This window comes from Barbus barbus, assembly GCF_936440315.1.
Source record: "Barbus barbus genome assembly, chromosome: 5".
NCBI lineage: Eukaryota > Metazoa > Chordata > Actinopteri > Cypriniformes > Cyprinidae > Barbus > Barbus barbus.
The window spans coordinates 23,489,470-23,509,732 of NC_136733.1; the positions used below are offsets into that span (position 1 = coordinate 23,489,470).

At 37.9% G+C, this 20,263-nt stretch overlaps 1 protein-coding gene across 2 annotated transcripts in view; it reads right to left on the reverse strand.

Moving 5' to 3' along the window:
- LOC306870133 (putative global transcription activator SNF2L2) overlaps window positions 1–19,683 on the reverse strand; it is a 59,060-nt gene extending 39,377 nt beyond the window's left edge. The window contains exons 1-12 of one of the 2 annotated variants that reach the window (XM_079417218.1): window positions 19,396–19,683; window positions 17,404–17,643; window positions 17,088–17,217; window positions 15,739–16,071; window positions 15,458–15,556; window positions 13,520–13,787; window positions 10,404–10,530; window positions 8,872–9,045; window positions 7,445–7,618; window positions 6,823–6,993; window positions 6,572–6,622; window positions 6,297–6,427 (exon numbers count right to left, since the gene is read on the reverse strand). In XM_079417218.1, coding sequence (XP_079273344.1) covers window positions 6,297–6,427; window positions 6,572–6,622; window positions 6,823–6,993; window positions 7,445–7,618; window positions 8,872–9,045; window positions 10,404–10,530; window positions 13,520–13,787; window positions 15,458–15,556; window positions 15,739–16,071; window positions 17,088–17,217; window positions 17,404–17,628 — 1,883 coding nt within the window. In that variant the 5' untranslated portion in view covers window positions 17,629–17,643; window positions 19,396–19,683. Of the gene's footprint in view, window positions 1–6,296; window positions 6,428–6,571; window positions 6,623–6,822; window positions 6,994–7,444; window positions 7,619–8,871; window positions 9,046–10,403; window positions 10,531–13,519; window positions 13,788–15,457; window positions 15,557–15,738; window positions 16,072–17,087; window positions 17,218–17,403; window positions 17,644–19,190 lie in introns of both variants that reach the window. The other variant, XM_079417219.1, reaches the window with a different exon arrangement.
- Window positions 19,684–20,263: the final 580 nt, after the last annotated feature.

A 20,263-nucleotide genomic window follows, 5' to 3' on the forward strand; every position in this document is an offset into this window, starting at 1 on the left:
ATAAATTAACCTTTTAAACACCTTTCAATATATATATTTTTTGGGGGGGATTATATAAATAATTACACAAACCAAAATGCTGATAAGTTAAATGCTTAATCTTTTTACCCAGCTTTCTGGGGTACTTGATTTTCATTGGTCAAATGCAGCAATCAGTTTTGAGGTCACAATGAAATGGAAGTAGCGACAGATCTTTTCTTCTGTATTGTGATGTACATAACAGATTATAGACAGTTTCAACGGTAACAACATAAACAAACATCACTGCACATGCGCGCTTTTGTGGCCCTAACCTAACTTCCGGTAGACATCCAAATAAAATCAGTAACAACAGCCAGAGTAGAATATTTTTTGATAACAAGCAAAATATGTTTGTGGAGTAAATCAGACAGACTGAGATGCAGCGATAACTACTTGGACGGACTTATTAAAAATGCAAATTCATTCTCTGCCAGCAGGAGGCGCTTTAAAGTGGGAGAAGTAGAGGTTTTCCCAGAAACGGCTGTTGGGCTGTACACAAAGCAGCGCTGAGCTAACAAACGCTGCTTTATCAGGCATATAATAACATGCAAGATGAAATGAAAATGTAGAAATAATGTGCCTCGCGCACACAAAAATGTGATTGAATGCCGCCAGTAAATTTGATTGAATGCCGCCAGTAAAAGGGAAAGAATAGCAATGCTCGGGCAAACCGCTATAGAGCTGATGTCACGACCGAGTTAGAGCCGGTGAATGCGGTTTACAGGTTTCATAGAAAGAGAACGATATGCACCAAATGAGTCGCTGTAGAAAATCAATACTTCAATAGTTGAAGTGCGCTCAACAAGAGAGACAACGCAAACGCAATGACATGTGAAATAAAACGTCCTCATGTATTAAAGAAGAGAGGCTTGATTAAGTGCTGGAAATAGTGGAGGATGGGTAACAAAACTCTGAAACATGTACAGTCACACACAAGAGTATTGTACAAACTGTACTTCATAACGATGTTTAGACCGCTATAGAAGAATTCATGTGTTCACGGTTTTATATTTAACTTACAGATCTCAGCTTAAGTTTTGCTTCAGTTTGTATTCTATTCTATTCTATTCTATCAGTTTAAATGGTTTGTTTTGATAATATATTATGTTAGGCCTATATTATAAACCTGATAAACAATTGACCTTGTTTTTGAGTCTTTGACTGAGTCTCTTGCTCATCAAGGCTGTATTCATTTCAAAAATACAGAAAAAACAGTGATATAGTGAAATATTATTGCAATTTCTAATATTGGTTTCCTATTTTAATACCTATACTTTAAAATAGTATTTATTCCTGATAGGGCTGTAATCAACCAAAGAAAATCTTGGTCGACTGAAGTCCTGAAACTTTCGACTAAAAATCGACTAAAAATGACGTGGAGAAAAAAAAAACGTACGTTACATTAATTAGATACGCACTGTGCTCAGTACTTGGTAGCCTTGTTGTCTGCCTAAATTAATTATAAATAAACATAAAAAACTAATAGGCTATTTGCAGTATATTAAATCGTTTTTGACCTAATTATTTTGCACTGAAATGAGTCTGACACACGAGTCTGTCGTCTCTGACAGCGGTGCATCAGGTGCACCTGCGCAATATCATAGCCTGTGATTTCTGAAAACAGTACTATGTTGTCAACTAGTGATATCACAAGAACTTTTGAGGAATGTGCAACATAATTTAGAAAATTATTTTTGTCATATGTTATAAGTATAACTGTCAGACACTATCATTTCAGCCGCTCTGCGCAGCTCGCACAGAGCGAGGCTGAACATAAGAGCTCAGCTTCGCGGCTGAGACACGAATAGACTTAAAGCTTTTACTCTTAATAAACACAAAAGGCGCGTCCACTTTAATAAAAAAAGAATATTTATTAAACAAACAAGAGCAGAAACCAAATAAAGTGCATAACTGAACAATAAAGCATCTTAGGCTCAAAACTAACACAAACAGTGGGCACAGCGCAATTGCGCATTCCAAATAAAAAAATGGGTTTGTCTGGGGGATTCTACCGTCATTACGGATGTGTGCGCCTGCAGTTATAAAACGATTATTACACTAAAATATTGAAATATGCCAATTCTGATATGTTCATGTAGCCTACTCAAAAACAGACAGGGCAACCTAACGCAGACAAGTTAGCTTACCGCTTTCAGATGATACGTCATGTTTGTCGTCGAGCTGTGGAAAGCAAACTGTTGCTTGCAAACTTTGCATTCAACCTCTTTCCCGTTATTAAGTTATTATTAAAACAAAATGCTGCCACACTGTCGATTTTTTTGTTGTTGACATGTTAGAATAGGACTGATGTATATTGATATGTGTTCCAAACCGCTGAGTCCACTAGCTTATTATTAAATAAATAATATTTAGCATCAAACCTTCTAAAGCCTACTTATCTGTCTCTCTTCTCCAGTGGGTTGGGCTAATCCAAAAAAAGTGAAAACAATGGGGGTGTTCTGAAAACAGACTGTTACCTGTGAAACAGGGGTGCTCTGAAAACACCCCCATTAGCAATTAGTGCTTTCCACCTGATGAAATGAGCGCGGCAAAAAATCGACCAATCAGAATTTTGGTCGAACCAGACCGTATCGACCAATTAATCGACTAATCGACTGGGACGTTACAGCCCTAATTCCTGAGATCAAAGCTGATTTTTCAGCATCATTACTCCAGTCTACAGTGTCCCATGATCCTTCAGAAATAATTCTAATATGCTGATTTATTATCAGTGTTGAAACTGTTGTGCTGCTTCATATTTATTTGGAACCTGTTACTTTTTTCTTTGATTCTTTGATTAATAAAAAGTTTAAAAGAACAGCATTTATTCAAAATAGAAATATTTTCTAACAATAGAAGTCTTTACTATCAATTTTATCCATTTAACACATCCTTGCTGAATAAAGTGTCTTTAAAAAAGAAAGAAAAAAACTTCTGACCCCACAATTTTGAATAGATTATATTGTAACAAAATCTCTATTTTGACTAAACACTGTTCTTTTTAACTTTTTATTTTTTTTAAATATCACAGGTCCCAAAAAATACAGTATAAAAAAGAAAAAAAAGCAATACAACGGTTTCCAACATTGATTAAATATCAGCATATTAGAATGATTTCTAAAGGATCATGTGACTCTGAAAATACTGCTTTGCTTCACAGGAATTAATTACATTTTAAAGTATATTTAAATAGAAAACATTTATTTTAAATTGCAATAATATTTCATAATATTATCAGTATTTTCTTTATCAAATAGATACAGTCTTGATGAGCATAAGAAACCTCTTTAAAAATCTTTATTGATCCAAACTTTTGAACTGCAGTGTATTGTACAGTAAAAATGCTCTCTCATGTAACCTAAAATCTGCATCATTTAGTCACATCAAGGGTCAAATCAAATATAAATAGCACATTAAAGTTAAAAGTTACACACTTTATTTGTGTGCGTGCTGTACAGGTCTGGTATAAAGAATGCTTTTGCTCAGGTGACCGAAATGTCCGCCCAATAGAGAAATGTTTTGCTCAGCAAGAAAAAAAATTTGAGTGCTCCCACAGGTCCTTAAATTTGATACAACTAAATTGAAGAGTTTAAGGCCTTAGACAGTTTTAAATACGTTAAATGGTATAAGAAATAATTTTTCAAATTGCCTTAAATAGATTAAGAATTCTGCAGATACCTTGTAAATAGTAAAATAAAACTCTTTCCTTGATATTCGTTGATATTTGTGTATTGAAAATGTTTTTGATTGACATTTATGGTCTTTATTTTATTTGGGCTAGTCAAATAAATTTTCGGGCTACCAAAATCTGAAGAGTACCTGCCCGAAGGGCTACCAGAGATTTTGAAATTTTGCGAGCCCTGACTTTACTGCGTTTGTAACTGGCACCACTAACCAGACCGATAAACAAACACAGACCGGAAGTTAACTCCGGGCCAGGCGCATGCGCCCGATGAAACGTCTATAGAAAAAGAAAAATGTAGAGGGAATTGGTTCTATTCATCAACTGCTGTTTGGATTTTGAGACTATTATGAGGTCATATAAAAAATGCTTTGGCTTCACTTTTCTATAGTGGACGGAAGTGGAGACGCATCATCCATCTTTTTTTTACAGTCTATATACAAAACGGTTTCCCCATTAACGACTGTACATAACACAGCACTGTGCTCATTTCGCTACATTATCAGACATTATGCATAGGCAAGATGAAATGAAAATGCCATCAAAACGTTTCTGAGTGCAGGCGGTTTCCTTCAGAGATATTTTCATATCAAAACACCCATGCTGCGTTTTGACATTGTTTTGTTTGTTTATTCAATGAAATCATACCCTTATGAAGTTTTAAGTGCCCCTATTATAGGATATAAAAGGTTAATATTTTGGTTTTGGGAGTCTCCAACAACAATTTGACATGCATGCAAGGTCAAAAAACACTTTCATTGTCTTATACTATGCATTTATTTTTATTTTACCTTATTTGCTCAGACTCCCAAACAATTCGCTCAACGATGAATTTTTCCAAACCCCTCCTTTGTGTGACGCTAATTTGCGGTGTTTGGTCTGATTGGTTGATTTCATTTTCATTTCATCATGCCCGTAATGCCTGATAAAGCAGCGTTTGTGAGCACACTGCTGCTTTGTGTACAGCCGTTACCGTGGAAACAACTATTTGTACGCTCCAAAAGTGGCACCTAGTATTCATTCCATAATAATTCATTTGCATTTTCATTCAGACCAACGGAAAAATCCAGTTTTCCCAGGTTAAAAGGTACAAGAAAACACTTTCCCTGCGTCCCAATGTGCATACAATCCACCCTATCTGCCCTAAATAGTATTGAAAATTACTAATATCACATAGAATTTAGGATGGATAGTACACACATTGGGACGCAGACCATATTATAATTTCAAGATGGCGCCATTTTGGAGAGTATCCACTGAACGTAAACAGAGTATGCTGTTCTGTGTCAGCTCCGAGACACGGAGGAGACAAATTGTTCAATAAAGTCGTTTTTTGTTTTTTTTATTTTGCGCACAAAACTATTCTTGTAGCTTCGCAAAACTACGGTTGAACCCCTGATGTCACATGGATTATTTTACTGATGTCCTTGCAACGTTTCTGGACCTTGAGTGTCAGAGAGCTCACGGGATGCATCAAATATATCTAAAGAAATATATCGAAAAGAAATTAAGGTTTTTGATGAAAACATTTCTCCATATAATGGACATCAATGGGACACGAACGGTTCAAGGTCCAAATGACAGTTTCAGTGCAGCTTCAAAGGGCTTTAAACGATACCAGACGATGAATAAGGGTCTTATCTAGCGAAACGATCGGTCATTTAAAAAATAAATAAAAAAGTTTAAGTTTTATAATAAACAAATGCTCGCCTTGCTCTGTTCTGTGATGCGCGTTCGCGACGTCACGTAATACGCAATGACGTTGAAAAGGTCACGGTTGACTTAGGCGGAAGTACCGAGTCAGTAGGCTTTTACTGTAAGTATTTTCTTGTACCTTTTAACTTGAAAGGTACACAAAAAAAAGTTTTCAGTCATTTAAGTCTGTTTATGTCCTTAAACTTGAATTTGAAATTCGATTTTAATTCACTGGTGACTAATCTGCATGTTTTATTTGTTATAATCCTCAATGCTGGGAAAAAATGTGCATTAAGAAATTTTATGCATTGTGCGCAGACCTAAACGTATGCCGCAATAAACGGTTTTCATTCATTTTCACATTTCATCGTAACAGTCTTAAAGGATTTAGTTTAACTGATCAGGGGCATTTTTGTTTACCTTTTATATGGTTCAAAAGCGCAGACTCTTCCATGAAAAAAAAACTGACTTAACGGGGAGGCTACTCAAGTATTTAGATCTCGTTTTAAGCATAATATATATCTGCCGTTTTCAAGCCATCGCTGACTGAAGCGGCAACCTCCTGGCATGTTTTATCTCCCGCTCTGCTCCATCAGCAGACACCTGCAGATCACACTACAGCCACATGCGCAGACTCGTGCGGTGCTGTTAGGCTTATTTTATGTAAAAAATTATGAACTATTCAGTAAGAAAGCAAATTACTCCAAAACCAATTCAACTGCATTTTCAAGCACTTTATCCAAAATCCAAGCATTTTTCAAACCTTGAAAACACTAAAATTCAAGCCTTTTCAAGGAATTCAAGCACCTTTACGAACCCTGCAAGTGTCTGGTCATATATTTATGGAAATGCTTTCAATTACCAGGCACACAGAGGATGCAATGTAAGGACAGCTTACCCAGGGTTCATCTCGAGCCAGGCCTCTAACTGACTGGACTTGGGGGCATCTGTCCCCTGTAGCACTTTCCCCGTCTCTGTCTGAATGACTTTGACTGGCAGCTCACTCATCTGGCTGGTCTCATCTATGAACTGCACGAATAAGCAAACATAAAAGCAGGTTTTCTGTGACAAGCTGTGTTAGATTAGGTTTGACAGAGTGAGTTTACTGGAGGGACATACATCAGTCGGTTATTCATATCTACTCTGCTTTCAGTTTCGTAGCAATTTACTTACCTCTCCATCAGGCCCGATGGCTCCCATTCCTTCAGCATCACCAGCTTCCTTCTGAAGGTTAAACATGAAAGAAATAAACAAGCATTGAATGTTTGATGATCATAGAAATGTCCTAAAGCTACTGCATGGAGTCGAGATTTACAAAACCACAGGGGGATAAACTGTAAGGGACTGAACCAAATAAACATATTTAAAGTAACAACATCAAACATCATCATAAGTGATTTAATGGTTTCTTTGTCGCCTCACACCTTTTTCTTCTTTCTCTTCTTCTTCTTCTCCTTTGCAGCTTGAGCAGCCTTGTGTTCATATACAAGCTCAGTCAGGTTGGCCACGTATTCATCTGTCTGTTTAAGAAGGTAGGCCAGACGCTTGTCCTTCTTCTGATCAATTAGCTTCCTGTAACCTTCTTCATCCTCAGCCTAGTGAAAACAGATGGGGAGCCTGTGAGAACCTTTAAAGAAAGCCTCTTCCGGAAGAGCCTTAAAAGGATTTTAATTTTGCCCCTCCTTATATATATTTTTATTTATATATAATTAAATATATTTTGAACATATTATATATTTATAGAATGTTTTTTACATTGCATTCAAAAAGTACCCCACACTTGTTCTCAGGTGAAGTAAGCTACTGTATGACACATATCCATGAATCAGTCTAATGACTGATTTAGACTGATTCACCAATCCGTTAATTAATAATAATTAAAAATAATGAATTAATGATCAATAGAAGGAAAATCACCAGTTGGGCCATTTATTCAAGAACTAAACTACATAATGTGCTGTATGCTCATTTTGGAATGAAGTTAGCAAGACGATGCAAAAAGGTCTTATACAGTATATGATGCTGGAAACAGATGCTACATCATACCATCAGTCTCCTCATCCTCTCTTTCTCAATTCTTTCCGTCTCCTTCTTTTGCTCTCTCTCGGTGTTGGTGTGCCATGTTGCGATTGCTTTAGACAGCTTTTGGACTTTTCCAGAGATGGACCTGTGATATTCCTTGAAGTCTTTTGCATGCTGCAGAATGCTGTTGAGATACTCCTACAACAATAAGAGAACAACACACCATGAATCAAAAAGCAAAATCTGGAGTTTGGGGTTGGCAAGATGTTTTAAAACAAAGTTGCTTATGCTTACCAAGGCCGTATTTATTTGATCCCCAGTAATATTGTAGAATATTATTATAATATAAAATAACTGGGATGGCAAAGCTGAATTTTTAGCAACAGGGCTCCTGTCCTCAGTGTGATACTTCATAAATCATTAAAATATGCTAAACTGGGGCTCAAGAAACATATCAACGTTTCAAAAGAATTCTTTGCTGAATAGAAAGTACAAAAGAAAAACATTTATTTGAAATAGAAGATTTCTGTAACATTTTTTTAATGACTGAGCCCACTTTACAGCACCAGTGTCCATGCTAATTAAGGTTTCTAATCATATTTAGTTTAATTATCAAACTCTCTCTGTCGCGAAGAATAAAACTTTGCTACTTGAAGAATTTTATGTGAATGCTGTCTTTGTGTCTTAAATAATAAAAAGCAGCATTCTGTGCTCAGAGTTTTAGCTGCACAAACTGTTAAAGTCAGACTGAAATAAAAACGTTTAAAAAACTTTATCCTCATGTTTCTAACTCTAGCCATCCTTAGAAGGTCAGACAAAGCATCAGGTATTACACACTTCCAGGAGGAACATTTTTCAATTTTTCTGGTGTTTAGAAATAACAGTACTATCGTACTTCCTCGTGATTGCCACACCGTGACTGTGCATGCCAAGGAAATTTGATTATGACCCCTCTAAAAACATTTTTGTCAGTTAGTCAATATGTAAGCACATGAATCGTGTATATAAGCATTTTGTTGTGGGAACTTGACAGTTGTTTTTTCAATGCATTGAGTTTGTTTAGTCCAATGAATTGATTACACTTAATAGTTGGGGGCAGTTGTGACCTAATGGTTAGAGAGTCAGACTCTCATGGGTTTAAAGGCTAAAGGTCATGGGTTTAAGTCTTGGTACCGGCAGGAATTGTAGGTGGATGGAGTGAATGACCACCACTCTCTTTCACCTTCAATAACACGACTGAGGTGAGACCCTTGAGCAAGGCACCAAACCCTCAACTGCTCCCAGGGTGCTGCAGCAAAAATAGATGCCCATTACTCCAGGTGTGTGTGTGTTTGTTCAATACTGTATGTGTGCACTTGTGTGGGATAAATGCAGAGCAAAAATTCTAAGTACGGGACACCATACTTGGCCACACGTCGTCCCCTTTAATACAATGATTATTCATTGATCACCTGATGTTTCTGGCGGCGCTTCCTCTCCTGCTCGATCTTTTGCTGCTTCTCTAGTTTCTCTGTCATGCGAGCTTCTCTAAGTGTCTGTCTCTTGCTGCGCTTGTAGGCTTTGGAGTTCAGGGCCGTCTCCAGAGTTGTGTCTCGGCGCATACATGCAACAACATCAAGCCTCAGCTGAGAGAGAAAAAAAATAAATTAATTAATCATAGTTATCTGTGGCAAAATGCATTAAGCTAATGAGCTTCATCAAATGATAATCATATTCTGATGCATTTCACACATTTTATTTCATAATTGTTGCTAATTACATCTAATCTAATGGTGAGTTCCAAAGTACAGCATAAATTAAATATTAATAGCACAACTTCAGACACCAACACCTTCCACTCAATGTTAATTAGACAAATCTCAATGAAATTAAAGATATGAATGAGCAATTTTTGAGCAACTTGGTTTATTGTAAATTATTCTATTTATTGTAAAGAAACGGCAAACATGATTTATGTGCCAATTTATGTGATTTAGGAGTAATGCATTTCCATAAATTATGGAAATATGCCTTTACGAAAAGTGCATCAGTTATGTGCACCAGTATAAGTGAGAATTATTTGAGTACTAAATAATAATAATTATTATTATTTATTTTATTTTAATGACATTTATTTGTAATTTATTCCTGGATCAATAAAATATAAGTGTATCAAGGGTTTTGAAATGTTTTTTAGGAAAACATCATTTTGAAGGAAATTTTCATTTAAATTATTCTAAAAACATCATGTAGTGTAACCATCAATAAAAAAATAATATTGTCCTTACATCTTAACCCTAAAAGACGCAATGTGCACCACAGGATACATATTCTTTAGTCTCTTGAAGGAGGCATGAGGAAGATTTCATCCAATATTGTTATCATTATCACAGTTGAGGTTATTTGGAGTATGGGGGTCACATGACTTGGTTCAAATTTTCTGTGCTTGTTTTGCCAGTTTGACCTAAAGCCAACATGTACACCCATGGGACTGGACATTCAGAAAATGTAGAAAGTAGGCATATATTAATCCTACTTTTTTTTCAGCAAAAAAATGCATTACAACTGTATTAATTGCGAACATTGTCTTGAAATGTTGAAAAATAAAATTAAGTCATATGTCGTTTGTGTTGATTTCTATCACATTTTGAAATATGTGTATTCCCTGAGATATGTTGCCCGATTAGGGTATAAAAAATTATTATCCTAAATATTGGCAATGAATGGTGTCACAAGGCATTTCATTACTGTGAATTCTGGGGTGGTATGGGGTGGAGTGTTTTGAGGGGGGTGTAGAAAATTATTGAAAGCAACTTTTGAAAAAAAACTAATTGTAAATGTTTATAAATATTTGATTAAATAACACTTGAATATACATTTTTATAAATTAATAACATCCTCATCATAGAAGAGGTGTGCGTTAAGTCATTGTATGAATGCTTTTTTTGTTGTTGAATAAATTAATAAATTTGACAAAAAAACTAATCCCATGTCAATAACCCACCTGCCGCTGGAAGTTAAGCAGTCTTAAGGCCTTCAGCTCAACAGTAGCTTTAGTCCGCAGATCAGGTGGCAACGATCCTGGCAGATTCTCCAGCTCCTGAATTCTGTGAGCAATCCTGGCCTGAAGACTTTGAACAGAAATGAAAAGGACAGGTGTACTGAATCCTATCAAATTGTTTTTTTTTAAAGAATAACTCATTTATAATGGTAATTAAAGGGATACTCCCCCCAAAATGAAAATTGTCATTAATCCCCATTTCACGAGTTCACACTTACATATAATTAGCACGAGTAAGGTAATGCGTATTTGGCGAGTATAGTAATGCGTGATTGGCATGCTGTCCGGGGAAGGGCTCAGAGCTTGGGAATGGCCCGAACCCAGAGTACCCCCCCAAAAAGCAATTAAGTGTTGGACAGCTGCCAGACTAAGATTCCCCCAAAAATACACACTGAGATCTGGCGGGAGCTGGTTTCAAGAGGTCGCCTGTATGGCGGGCCGGGGGAGCCTACGTGCTCCGTGGGAGCGGCTTGTGGCATAGGATGGGTAGGCCCCACCGGCTGCTGGTCTGGACTGCGTGGTTCAGGGCGCCCGGTCGGGAGGGCTCGAACCGATGCTCAACGGTGTGCTCACTGCGTTGGAACGGGTTAGCCCTGCCGGCCGATGTAGGAGCAGCGTGATTGTGGCCCTGACCAGGAGAACCCGAGTTGCCTTGAGTGGCTGTCAGCCCCTGCTAATCAGAGGGCAGGGGGCGGGTATCTGGCCGAGAGGGCCCACGAAGCCTCCAACTGGAGATCAAGACTCCGGACATCGGATGAGTGGGTCCTATCAGCTTGACAGATAAAAAGAGTTTGGGACGTCTGACAAGGAGGACTCTCGTGACATCCAACGGGGGATCAAGAATCACGGCATCGGATGGATGAGCCTCGTTTTCATCCAAAATATCTTAAATTGTATTCCGAAGACGAACAAAGCTTTAACGGGTTTGGAACGACATGGGGGTAAGTTATTAATGACAAAATTTTCATTTTGGGGTGGAGTAACCCTTCAAATTAAAATATAAGAGCAAAGACTGTCAATCAAGCACAGATCATCAGATTTATTGTTGAATAGAGATGTCTCTGAAGGTGAACTTCCAAAGCATCAATAATTTCTAGTTACCTTACAGTTCTCCAGAAGTATAAATCACTTGCAAGATCTGAACCTCTCACTCCGCAAATAATGGATAGCACAGACGGTAAAAAAAAAAAAAAAAAAAACATGTCTTGGTGACCTCAAGGTACATCAAACAATCAACACAGTCCTGTTGCTCCAGACAGTGCAAGCCAGTGCATCACCAAGGTCTGAGGAACTTTCAGAAACCTCAGAGGGTTCCTCACCCTCCTCTAACATAAACAACAACCATAGTTCTGGTGATATTGTAGAGACTAAAGGTTGTTTTGCTTGAATCCACATCAAAATTTTGTTGTGATTGGCAAACTGCTTAGAGCTTGTTCAAGAAATTACATTACCCATTACCATAACCGTGAGTTTCATCTGCTTAACTGCAAATATTAACGATGGTGTCGATTTTGCCATACCATTTTGCCATTCCAATGATGAACGAACAAGAGGATTGTGCAGAGCCTTTGCAGCACGGATTTTACAGGACGTTTCAGAGAGTTTTTTTTTTCCTTTTGCGTATTCCATGGGTGGGAATTCTTCAAATGAGTAAAATTAAGACTTTGCAATATCTGGAAAAAGCATTGTAGTCTGAATGAGATGTACTTTTTGTTTAAGCAACAAAACTAAAGGCAAAATATTCCAGCAAAAGAAATTAATCAAAATAATAATAATAATAAATATATGTGTATGTGTATAGTTGTGTGAAAAATGTTTTTATTGATTTAGGTATCACTTTCATTTGTGTAATGTCCACTAAATTGCCTATGATTAGTTTAGTTGAGGTTGAACTAGAATATCCTACATAAAAAAAGTCTGAGGCCAGCACTACAGATAGTGCTACCCTTTTGTTGAAAGACGTCACATCTGATTTGTTACGAGCATTAGTGACAGAATCAATCAAATTTTGACGTTCAATGACAGCCTGCCCTCTGGGTCTAGCTACGTGCCCAGTGCTACCCCCAGTGTTAAACCGCCCCTTTAATCAGGGATTTCCAAGGTACGAAAGTGAAAATAAATGAAAAGAAAATGACAGCTGCAGTCATCGGCGCCTACACCAGATATTGTTTGAGATCAACTAAAACCACCTTTTTCAAGGCTCTCTTTTGCAGACAACAGAGAATAACTGAGAAAGGAAGACCAACACCTAAACTGAATTAAACTGAAAGGCCAGCAAAGTTTTTATGCGCCATTTCAAATATTGCAACTATGAGTGCTATGAGTGACTAACAGCTAGCACCGAGCACAAGTTATTTTGTTGGCCGTGTTTACTTTTTAATACGAGTAAAGGGGCATGGAATGACAGACCCATGCACTTTATTTACAAGTGACAGGTGAGTGCTTTATTATTTGATGAGTATTGTATCATGCACATTGTTATGGAGGTGTACGTGGTGCATTGATAATACTGTGGTGTAGTGTGTGGATGTCCAGCGTTTGTACAGTTTTGCTGCTTTGGGCACGTAGTCATTTTAGAGTGATGTGAATGTGCACAGTGACCTGTGTATTGGTGGATTACTTTTACTGACCATGTAGGGAAATTTACTCTGCATTTAACCCACCCTAATCCAGCACACTTTTGAAATTGTTGATCAGCCGTCATTGTTGTTGAGAGCCTGTGTGCGGCATAATATGTGCATTATATGCATATGGCTGCGTTAGCTGAAAACTGAGATGTGTAACATGTGTGCATGTAGTTTACAGTTGCTTACTTATATATATATATATATATATATATATAGCAGTTAATTTAACTGTGGAATAAACTTATAAAGATGTTAACACTAAATTTTTAGAGACATGTCCCTTTAACTCCAGTGTTTAAATCAGAGGACAGAGACATTATAAGTGTATCTGAGGAAACCGATTAAAAAAAAAAAAAATGCAATTCATGACCCCTTTGACCGGTGTAGACTGCTTAGTGTAGATTAAGTTGAATTTAATTACTCATTGCATACCGGTATTCACTCTCCTGCAAGAGTTCAACAGGATCCAGACCCTGAGGCTTCTGAATCGGTGTGATGCGATTCTGTTTCTGCTGAAGCTGGATGATGAGGGAGGGCTGGCCTGGTCCTGCTGGTGGCTGAGGTTGGGGTTGGGAGGTGAGGGAGGTGCTGGCCACAGGTTGTGTGCCAGTGGGGGCTAGCAGGGGAGCTGGAGAGGGTCTGCCACTCGGAGCTGGGACCAACAGCTTCTGTGGAGCGCTTGGTGTCTCTGAGCCTTGACCTGACAATAAAGGAGATGCTCTTTGTGAACGTCTTGTGAGATTTATCAAAATGTCATGTCTGTCAAAGAAATGCTCCTGAATGCAAAAAAGCATTACGCGTCCAGTGATCTATTACACTGTTTTCAGTACAATCAATATTTTGAAACGGCATAAGTAATATCATTTATATTTCAGAAGCCCATTATCTTTAGATTTTTGATCATACTCAAAGAGTTCATCAAAGCTGTTGTTGAAGGTTTTAAGGCCGTTCAAAGCACAGTGAACTGACATCCACCTCTGAAACGAAAAATCTTTACAAGGACTCATATGACCTGCTCCAAGCCAAGTTTAATGCCTTTAAAGAAACTTTAGAAAGGGCATGTAATCGCTAAATGAGAACATAAACAAGAGATGATTCAAGAGCATGGTCAGAAGAAAAAGTTCTGGATCTTTATTTCTAGCTGGACACAATCAATCAGTTGCTGAACCTGCCATGAGGTCATGCAACAGTCCATAGTCATTTTATATCGACCAAAAATGCATTGAAAATGTTAATTGACCTGAGGTGATGCATATTATCTTCCAGAAGTACAGCCAATTAGCAGTGGATTACAATTAAACCAAGCTGACTCACCAATCAATTTCACTTGAAAAGAAAAATGAACAATGACCTTTAATTTGTGTGAACTTCAGTGACTTTTCACTAAAGATGTAACAATCCATGATTTAATTCAACATCATTTGAAAGCATGTTAGCGAGGGGATTTAACCTCTATATGGTCGCCCCTTGGCAAGTTTTTAATCATTTTCAAAGTTTCACTTATATGGAGCATTTTTATGTGCACATGAATATTATGTATAAATCTGAATTTGCTCCCATTTAAGCAGTATCTGGAGCAAATACAAGACAACATTACATTACATACAAACATTTAAGAAATTAACAAATCGATATACAGTCTAAACATGGTCATGAATGTTACTTCTAAAGCTCAAAATATGCTGATTACCTCCATGATAACCTCCATGACTGAAAGGCTATGAATGAGGCCATATTTTCTCTTATTTCTCATTTATTAGAATTCTTATTTCTGTCTAAAATAAAATATAAATATTAGATGAAAAATGTAAAACCAGACATCTGGTCTGATACGCTATACAGCAACTAACTGAAATAAAAAGTTGAAGAACTAAAATTATTGAAACTAAAATTTAAACAACAAGAAATCTTAAAAACACACACAAAAAAAAATGATAAAAGCACTACAAAACTACCAAAACTGAAACTAAAATTAGTCACTTAAAAAATAGTCACTTAAAGGGATAGTTCACCCAAAAATGAACATGTTGTCATTTGACATAACATGCTTACTCACCCAGATGTTGTTCCAAACCTGTATGAGTTTCTTTCATATGTTGAACACAAAAGAAGATATTTTGAAGAATGCTGGTAATCAAATAGTTGATGGTCCCCATTGACTTCCATAGTATTTATTTCCCTCGTATGGAAGTCAGTGGGGACCAACAACTGTTTGGTTCTTCAAAATTTCTGCTTTTGTGTTCAACATAAGAAAGAAACTTATACAGGTTTGGAACATCATGAGGGTGAGAAAATTATGAAAAATAAACAGTGCCATCTAGTGGAATGCAAAGATGCAACTGCTTAAGAATAAATACATCCCACACTCACCTTCAGGCCAAGTTTTTGGCCCACAACTCTGGGTATGAGTCTGCATTGCTGGAGAGGGGCATGGGCCTGCTGCAGGCCCTCCATGAGGCATTGGCATACCTAGCAAAACAGAAGTATAACTAACACGACGACCAAATGTATACAGAATATTATCAGTTGTATTCAGGCTTTAAAACATTGTAAAAAAAATACAAGTACAAGAAAAAAATGCACAACTGTAATTTGGACATAAGGGAATTGGACTTACTGACTAACACCAAAATGACCATAAGCATTTTCACCTGGAGGTCTATTGTAGGGGCCAGTGTTGATGGGCTGCTGTTGCATGGTGGGGAGGCTCCTCTTGCCCTGCACAGCTAACTGCAGATTTTCAGGCAGAGACTGACCACGACCCAGGATCTTGTACGCCAGGATCTGAGCCCTGAGTTGCTGTAGCTGGACTGGGCTGAAGGCAGACTGACCCCTGGTCTGCTGTCCCATCCCCTGTGGATCCATGGGCATCATGGGTGACTGACCCTGAGACATTTGCGGTGGGGTTGGACCTCCTCCTGACATAGGGCTGGGCACATGCTCCGACACCTGGCCCATTGGCGAGGGATGAGGGGACATGTAGCCTAAGCAGCAAAAAAGGAAAGATTTATGAAGTTTATTGCTATCAAAGGTGAAATTTAAATTTAATGGTCTTTTTCTTTTTAAGAATAAACCAGCTTTTTTTTTCTTTCTTTTTTAAGGGGGGAGGGGGGATGCAGGTGTTGGGGGGATGTTGGGATGAAAGAAAAGATGAAATGCGTTTGTCCGTGTTTCACTCCGTCTCGAATCGTGCTCACAGAAAGCACTCGAGAAACAGTCTCTCTTCAACTCGTTTTTATTTTTGTTTTTAGTAAGAGCAAGAGACTGTACAACATTCATGTTACAAGATTTGGCTGATTTTTTACGTAGAGCTCGTGACAGCGCATCGCATTAAAAGAAATTATCATTCATGTTTTCATAACCGCTGGCCAAATTCAAAAACGAAACTAAAATTAAAACATCTTTGAGACCAATGGAGCCCTACGCAGCTTGCGTATTGCATATAGGGAGGATCGGCTCTGTAAGTTGGTCACACAAATTTACCACACTGACTGAAAGAAAGCTGCTTGGTTTGAAAAGAAACTTCTGTGTGAGCTCTGCTTCATGCATCTCTACATTATTGACAATGGACCTTTTTTGCAGACTAAATTTCACTGACCACTGCTTTAGGCAACCAATAACAATTATAAATAAACATTTACACTACATTTTCGTGCAACAATCCATTCCTGTTAATCACAGAATATTCAATTATGAATATTTAAAGATCCATTAAGGACTGCAAAAGGTATAGATCAGAGAAAAGCTTGGTGTGAAGAAAGCAAAGTACAAAATCTTATGTATTACCATATGAGGATAATTAGTGTAACATAAAGGCAGCCCCAAAGTGCACAAAAAAATAAATAAATAAAACACTGTGAGATAATTGCCTTAATTACCTCTGAGGCCATTGTAGACTTACCTCCTTCAGTGGAGGAAGAACAAGGTGAACTGCAATTATGGTTAAAATTATAGCCGCTGAGTGCTTTGTTATTAAATTGTGGCCAAAATGTAATTGTACCTTGACTGTGTTGATCCATAGGGCTCTGTGGAGGACCCATGCCACTGTGCAGGGATCTCATTCCCACCCCCTTCATCTGGCCAAAGTGCATCTCGTCTCCCATCCCCTTCTCATGCATTCCCTCCATAGGCTGAATAGAGGCAGGAGATTAATCATACATGCTGCTGGCATACTAGCAACTTCAAACATACTGTTGCAAACAAAATGCACCTGCAGCAAGTGCTTTTACATTTATTTATAGTGTTTTTCTCTTTTGCACTTACTGGACAACTATAGATCCATTTTAATATAATCAGTGCCAAAAGCCATTCTCTACCTTATGCATTGGGAGCATGTCCTGTGAGTAGTCTCCAGCCCCTTGGCCCTGCATAGCATGCGGGACACTTGGGGGCCCTGGGCTGGGGCCCATCATGCTGTGTACAGAGCCAGGAGAGGGGCCGGGTCCAGGGCTGGGCCCTAGGATGGGCCCCGGAGACCGGCCAGCACCTGGTGAGGGACCAGCATGGGACATCCCAACTGGTGGCTCGTTGGGGGTGGACATCTATTGGCTGAGAGTCTGTGGGAAGGAGCGGAAATAAGCTTGAACCTACTGTAAATAATAGATTCTCACTATTTTCAATATTCTAAAGATTGTTTGACTCCAAAATGCCAGTATTTTTCAAAATAGTCAAAAAGTTAAACATATAGTAAGTCAGACATTTTATGATAAATAACTCACAATAACATTGCTATTAAACTTAATATTAATAAATTATATCAGAATGTGGCAAGCTGCTCCATTGTTTATCAAAGCTAGTTAGGCTCATGAATTCAATTAAATTGTGATTAATAATATATGAAACTATGCACAACATCAGTTGACTTTTATCATAAAAAGCAATAAGCCAAGAGAGGCTGCGCATTTCAGTCTCTTGTGGCTTATTGCATCATTACATATAAATAACCTGAAGCCAAGTTCTGTAATAATATGGAAATATATACAGTTGTATGATGATGTTTCAGGATCCACATTTTTGAGTAATGAATTTCAACGTCTTTTTCCTGGCCTGGAAAACAACATTTGAAATTTTCCAGAATTTTCCATGACTGTGGAAACCCTGATACATTTTATATGAGGTTGTACCATGAGGAAAAAAGCCCAAACCATTTTTAATAAATAAGTTGCATATATGTATTCTAATATTGTTTTATTACTCTTATTCTTATTATCACCATTATTATTATTATTAACAATGGCCACGCCCATACAATTAAATTAAACAGATTATTAAACAAGTTATATATTTGTCTAATATTGCTTAACTGTTATTGCTTTATTATTATGGTTGATTTTGTTGTTAAGAAAAAGAAGAGGAAAAATTATAAATGCGGTCTCAAGCTCATATAAGGGGAAACATACAAACAGAGAGGCCTGAAACAGAGTTGTTCAAAATTTACGCTAACTCTTCCAGTTTCATTTGCATAACAATGACCCGCGCTGATCTGGCACGCCCCCCGTGCAGCGCTCCAGGATCACAGGAAGCCAATAATGACGGTAAAGGGTTTTAAAAATAAATAAACAAACAGGCACAGGGTGAGATAATGGCACTCGTTGTATCGTGTAACAACACGCTAACATTTAACTACACACTCTATTGAAAATTACAGTAATTATTCTCGTATCTATGAACGATTTGAGTTATTTCACGCAAAACTGAACAAACGCAATCCGTTGTTGAGCACAAATGCGCTCATGCAGGCCTATGTTTACTATCCAAAGCAGAATGACGAAAGCTTTTAACTGATAATTAGGAGTGGCCAGCGTCACCCGTAATATTATAAGAGGGAACAAGCTTATTTAAAAACAGAATCATTGCAATTGATTAATAAGCGCATATCTAGCCCGGCGCAGGATTGTAATTTGGAGAGACTTGCTCTGATCGGATCATGGCTTCCTCGACCTGCTGTCATGACTGTCTCCTCACGCCATTGCAGTTTCCTGAAATCTCAAACTTTCTGGTGACCTTCTCACCACAGCGCATTATCAATACACGTTTATTGACAGCTCTTCGTTTTCCTGGCGTAATAAACAGTTTTGCATTCTTCGAGGAGCAGTTTACACACCTGCTTTTATGTTGTCAAAGTGAAAAGCAAGCAAGCAGTAAAGCCCCCTGTCTAATATAATAGAGCAGCAGCTCGCTAACCGTCTGTACGGTTATGTTAGCATGCTAGTCCGCTACATTTCCTCAGCAAATGCCAAACAATGCTGCCCACTGAGATATATACATTAGTATAAATGTCCAAGCAAAGATTATTTAAACTCAATTACCTTCTGCGAGGTAAACAACACAATAAAAGGTCTAGCACATTATTTCAGCTTCAAAAATATGACTGCCATATGTTGGTCCCCTCCCCCTCTGTTCTGCTGACAAGTTGAAGTTCGCGTTTTTTATCATTTCTGATTGGTTGAGAGCGCAGGAAATACAGTCATCTCTTTGGTGTGATTGGCTGAAAAACACGTCGATCACCTCGGGGAATATTTAGGGGCGGGGCTTTCAAATGCACTTTCACTTCGCAGCAGCGAAGGTGCTGGAACTGTCGACGCACGCTTCAAAATGATCACGTTTTTCACGCAGACACAGGACTGAATGTTGTATTCACGCCTGCATTAGTCCCTACGCATCTGAGGAGTTTTGTTTTTTCTGTCACTACACTACCTTGCGTTGCATATGCATAGGTTGCATAAGCATGTTGTTGTTTGCTGAACAATGCATTGTATTTGCTGTGTAAAACAAGCATGATGAATCAAAAGGTGTTTCTTCCTTAAATAAGTGGTAACAATAATTTACTAATTGTGTGTTGGATCGAAAATGTACTCCCCGTAAAATAATAACTCCTCTTCTTCTGATTGGTTCGCACACTTGGAGGACTGTGCCTGATTGGCCCCCATCAAACAGTTCGCTCAGGACCAGGGTAACTATTGCCTTATGAGGCACGTTGTCACATGTTTATACATTTCTGGGCTGCAATTTATTCATTCATATTTGTTGGCCGAAATGTTTTCTTTTGGACGTTACGTTTTACAATAAATTTGCATTTCCTTTTTACTGTTTAAAAAATGATCTGAAAAGCCTCTAATAGGCTGTTTAATGTGTTAGATTTAATGGGCCTTTAATGTCTAAGGTTTAACGCGACTA